Below are 5,722 nucleotides of genomic sequence, written 5' to 3' on the forward strand. Positions count from 1 at the left end.
CACGTACCAATGTACAAGGATAATAAAGTCTGAATTAACCGAGCTGTAATGCCACGCCGCAGTAATAATGTGATTATTTACCTACAGTATAACCCACAGTCAGTAGGGGACACTAATGTCCATGGAATTACAGTGTCCTTTTTTTTTTCCTTTCTTTTTTTCTCAGTACCGATTATGAGGATTATCTCAGCCTACCACCGTAATCACATCGTAGGATTTGCACCAAAGAGAGAACTCTATTAAAGGGGCACTCTGTGATTTTCAACACATATTGTTGTTGCTCAAGATCACCTCATACTGTCAGTAAAACAGAACATTTGGGCCGACATAAATGGTCTTGTCCTACTTTTACCGTCGGCCCAGTTGTTTGTCAAGGCAACCCAACTGTAACAAACCCTGTACTGAAGGGACAGGCTGTGAAACCTTTATCCTCTTAACACGCACAAAATATAATTACAAGTGCGATGAAACATGAACACTAATTTAATTAGTTTAAAAAAAAAACAACCTACTTGTACGGACTGATAGTGATCTGAGGTTTATGTTTGTTGAAGTCAAACTCATTACTGCCCCCTGACACTCAAGAGCAGTTGCTCCTTAAGCTTAGCATTTAAAAAAAAAATGTAATTAATTTCATAGTTATCTGACAGTATTTGTGGATCTTAAAAACCCCAACGTTTTGAAAACTGTATTTTTATCTTCTGGTTTTGAGCATAAGTTGCTTTGTCTCTAGAATTTCTGTATAAATTTAACTACATTTGACCAGATGGAACATTAGAATTAAACTTGTTAACATGGTCAGTACATGAAAAAATGAATAGGCTTTGTGTTCTTAACCTTAGGTTTCAGCAGTGTGATTTTCAAGCCCCACCTGCTTTCATCGTCCCAACAAAAATCTCGACAAATGACATTTCAAATTTATTGAACTAACACCAAGTAACGTCCTGTTTTATAATGAATCAAAATCAATAACATTAAATAACACAAACATTCAAAAAGAGAAAATAAAAGTGCAGTTGTGCCATCACCACCTGAGCCTCGGAAATGTCCTCCTGTTTGCTGCGCCCCTTACTTTAAGAACCACCGGGTTACATGGTGTAGAATCCTTAAATATTGTTTTTGTCAGATTATTCCAGTCACCGCTCCTTCAACAGAAACCAATGTCAACGTGGTAACTACCAGTCCTGTTTAAAGGAAAATGGATGGTAAATAACGCGAGGATTAAAGACATGTTTACAGACGATGCCTCTGTAATCAAGACTTTCCTCAGATGTATTTTCTGTAGCTTCATAGCTTTCTTATATGGTCTTTAGATTTTGAAATTGAAAGGTTAATTTTTTTTTTGCCGAAATGTCTGTTTTCTCAATCGCAAAATTTTGGCATTTCCACTGTTGTAACGAGTGGAAGTTTGACCTCTGCATGTTGACACACAAAAAAACCTTCCCAGTCATTTCTTTTTGACAAAATGAAAAACCCATTGTTGGCCGTTGTGTTTAACCGGAGTGTTTGGGTTCAACCTGAGCAACCGTTAGTCATCCTTCCCTCCAGAAATATTAATCAATTATCTTGCCCGCTGGATCAGTTTGGGGAAGAAGTCATCTGGAAAGAGGCACAAGCAGATATAATGGAAAGGAGCAAAAGCACATGCCAGTGAACGCTGTAATGCTTAATCCTGTGAGACAGCCCACAGCCACAATGTCACTTCTAGTTTCCTTGTCCTCTGCTCCGGGCCTGGGACTGCCTTGCAANNNNTGATGGTGAGAGGGGGTGGGAGGGGGGAGGGGGGGGGGAGGGGAAAGATAAGGGTAGATTTATTTATCAGCACAAGTTAATCAAAGCAGGAAAAAAAGCATTTTAGGGAGTGCAGTTGTTTGAGGTTAAGTCTTCCACCGGGCCTGGTCCGATCGGCCCTGCTCCTTTGTTAAGGTATTGTAGAGACGAAGATCTTTTAAGGTGAGTGAGAGCGAGGGGAGAAGAGGAACTCTGACACGGAAGGAGTTGAGTGAGACGGCGGCGTGTGATGAATGGAGTTTAAAACCGCATAGAACTGTGAGAGAGGGACTTGAGCCGCAAGAGCAGCACAGATTGGCCCTTTAATGACCATGTCCACAAGTTATATGGAGCTAAATTGGATTTGGCTCACTTGGCCAAAACCTCATTAATATTTAATCTATCAGAAAAGTTTCAACCATCGTACGTAGAGTGGCTTTATTAACACGGTGGGGAAAAAAGTATCATTTACTGAATGTTTTTTTTTTCTTCTTCTCTGATATTCGTAGATGATGAAATTATTACCAAGAAAATCCTAATCCTTTATTATGTAACAACTCACTAAGTGCTTTTTTACGGTGGTTCCATAATGTAGCACTTTTATACACACAGAAGGTCTTGGGTTCAAGCCCCAGAAGAACCACATACTTGATGGCGCCACCTGTGGTAGCCTGTGTGCATTGCAAGGACTCACACAGTGAATTTGTGGGACCAACAAGTGACTCAATATATATCTCAAAATATATATATGTTTTATATGTATATATGTGTGTATATACACATATAGCTACATATATGTGTATATATATACATATATATTCAAATTAAATAAATACAGCTCACAGTATAAACCGAGATTAGATTTGGGATTTAAGAAATAATTCGAGTTTTTTTTTCTTAAGCATCTTAATGTGTTTTTTTCTCAACGTTTTTTCTTCTCTACTTATTGGCGCCACCTGTGGCAGCCTGTGTGCATTGTAACAGAGAACACAGTGAATTTGTGGGACAAACAAGTGACTCAATATATATATACTGTATATGTAAATATATATTTATTTATTTATTTCTCAACAACATTTTCTCTTCTCTACAGCCACCAGCTCGTTTCCCAGAGATCACCAGAGAGAAGGACCACAGTCGGCCGGTAACGCCTCAGCTCCAGACGTTGTTGCGACGGCGAGAGCGTCTGGTTCACACTCTTCAGCACAAACTGAGTCCTTCTTCTAGGGGAACCATGAAGAACTGCGTCACTGAACACAAGCGCACAAAAGTACAGCGACAATTTAAAAAGTGTTTTGTGCCTACGAGTAAAAAAAAAAAAAAAAAAAAAGAGTTCCAACCCTCCCGCTACTGACATAACGACCAGAAGGTACAAAGCACGTCATCAGTCTACCAATCAGCATGTCGAGACAAATGTAAATGCAATCAAGCCTTGTTAAGCACTCCATCATCCAGTCAGACGACGACCGCAGCTTCAAGAGGATCCTAGCTTGACTCGAGGCCCGGCCTCCGCCTCCATCTTCCCACATGCGGCCCGCGGGCCACCTGCCTCCACATAATCCAGCAATTACGTCCTCTCTGGAGATTTCCACGTTTCGCAGCAGGGAAACACAGGGAGAGCGGTCAGGTGAGGCCTGTCGTGGCTGGCGGCGGAGTTTGCTCCACTTTGTGTCGGCGGTGGTGGTGCAGCGGCGCAGTGGCTACCTGTGAGACAGGAGAGCATCACAATGTTTGGCCGCCACACGCTGCTGCCAGGTTCAGAGAGGCGACCACCGGCGGAGAGCCACACAAAGTACAGGCCTCCTATTAGCATGGATTTAAAAAAGCTACAGTTTGTACAAAGGTGCTCATTAGCACAACACAGAGGGAGAGTAGTCGCGGTCCTCGGAGGCCGCCCTCTGTTCTCTCCCGCTTACGTTCAATATTCAAATTTCCCCCAACGTATTTAAGTTCAAGCGAGTAGCAAAGTCTGTTAGAACGGCCCAGTTTTTTTTTTTTTTCTTTTTTTTTTGTTGAAAGCAGCGTTGAATTCATTACCTTCAGTAGAGGAGAGTAAGCAGAGAGGCGCTGGGCGATCTCTGGGAGACAGCAGAGGAGAGTCGTACTTGCTATTTTCACCTACCCTTGGGGTATACATTTCCCCCCCGCTCCCTTGGCATTAGATGCATTAAAAGATCAATGGCAGCATACAGTAAGATCAAACAACAACAGTTCTGGACAAGCTGGTAAACAAGCAAGTATTTTTGTCGTGGCGGGCGGCGGAGTTTGCTCCACGTTGTGTCGGCGGTGGCGGTGCAGTGGCGCGGTGGCTACCTGTGAGACAGGAGAGCATCACAATGTTTGGCCGCCACACGCTGCTGCCAGGTTCAGAGAGGCGACCACCGGCGGAGAGCCACACAAAGTACAGGCCTCCTATTAGCATGGATTTAAAAAAGCTACAGTTTGTACAAAGGTGCTCATTAGCACAACACAGAGGGAGAGTAGTCGCGGTCCTCGGAGGCCGCCCTCTGTTCTCTCCCGCTTACGTTCAATATTCAAATTTCCCCCAACGTATTTAAGTTCAAGCGAGTAGCAAAGTCTGTTAGAACGGCCCAGTTTTTTTTTTTTTTTCTTTTTTTTTTTTTGAAAGCAGCGTTGAATTCATTACCTTCAGTAGAGGAGAGTAAGCAGAGAGGCGCTGGGCGATCTCTGGGAGACAGCAGAGGAGAGTCGTACTTGCTATTTTCACCTACCCTTGGGGTATACATTTCCCCCCCGCTCCCTTGGCATTAGATGCATTAAAAGATCAATGGCAGCATACAGTAAGATCAAACAACAACAGTTCTGGACAAGCTGGTAAACAAGCAAGTATTTTTGGAAAAATGCATTTCTGCAACAAAGCCAAGAAACACACTTTCCTTTAACTGTCGCAGACTTTAAAGGTAGAAAACGTATGAATTTCCAGCGTAAATAAATAAAAATATTTATCCAGATAAATGAAAGGTCACGAGGAGCGACTGGTAGAATATATATATATATATATATATATATATATTTCCACTTTGTTGTCCTTTGACTTAGTGGTTGGCACTAACACAACCTAAAGATGTTGACCTTTAGGCAAACGCCCCGACCCCAAAAAACATGATCAACTCAGTGTCGGCCTTGGGGGAGATTAACTATTTCATGATATAGATCAAATAAATTATAAATTACTGCCTTAAATGATACACATGGTGGAAACAATGTCAGAGCCTCACAAAATATCCTCTTATTTGTCCTTTTGTTTTTCGCAGGGCTGATAGGCCAGGAGTCTGAAAAGCAAATTGAAAAACATTCTCTGATAGAAAAAGAGTCAATTATTGGAGTCACATGAGTGGATCGTGTGGTTTAAAAAAATCTGTTAGTTTGATTTGATGGCAAAAAAGAACGTTATGCCGATGATGAGCTTATTTATACCTCATGTGGTCAGTCAGAGGTGTAACACTGTAACAGCCTCAGTGTTGTGAAACTCTACAAAAGCTACAAACATTTTTCTCGCCTTCATTAGATTTTATTTTCATTTTGCCTCTTATGAAGCAGAGCATCTGAGCTCTTGCGTTTATCCCCCTTTAGATGACGTGTATGATGTCACGTTCACATGTTTGTTTTTTTGTTTTTTTTTACAAATATTGCCCCAAAACTCCCTGCGTGTTCTGCTGGGAACTCTGCTTCAAAACTTCACCTGGATTTTGAAACTTCAACATTTACAACCTGCTGGAAGGGACGAGGACACATTTAAATTTTTACTGAAATGAGCTGCATAATTAGCAGCACCACGTCAGACATTTTAGAGCCTTATTTAGGTGAATATTCCCAGTTAGTGGAATGAGGTTTGCCAATTAAGGTGAGTTATATGTCTGCAATAATCCGTCTGAGAAGCTTTTATACGACCATGTTGGCCGCCCATGACATTTATAAATGCTGTGTGTGC

General features: G+C 41.7%; 1 protein-coding gene across 6 annotated transcripts in view; it reads left to right on the forward strand.

Moving 5' to 3' along the window:
- The window catches only part of LOC103376762 (G patch domain-containing protein 2-like), a 65,514-nt gene that overhangs the window by 22,712 nt on the left and 37,080 nt on the right, over positions 1-5,722 (forward strand). For 2 of the 6 annotated variants that reach the window (XM_017039122.2, XM_008307273.3), the window contains exon 10: positions 2,864-3,091. The exons of 3 other annotated variants lie outside the window; for them this stretch is intronic. In XM_017039122.2, the coding sequence (XP_016894611.1) occupies positions 2,864-2,997 (134 nt within the window). In that variant the 3' untranslated portion in view covers positions 2,998-3,091. Of the gene's footprint in view, positions 1-166; positions 1,102-2,863; positions 3,092-5,722 lie in introns of those variants that run through there. One more of the 6 variants, XM_025054856.1, reaches the window with a different exon arrangement.

The sequence above is a fragment of the Cynoglossus semilaevis genome, chromosome 1 (assembly GCF_000523025.1).
Source record: "Cynoglossus semilaevis isolate Cse_v1.0 chromosome 1, Cse_v1.0, whole genome shotgun sequence".
NCBI classification, from domain to species: domain Eukaryota; kingdom Metazoa; phylum Chordata; class Actinopteri; order Pleuronectiformes; family Cynoglossidae; genus Cynoglossus; species Cynoglossus semilaevis.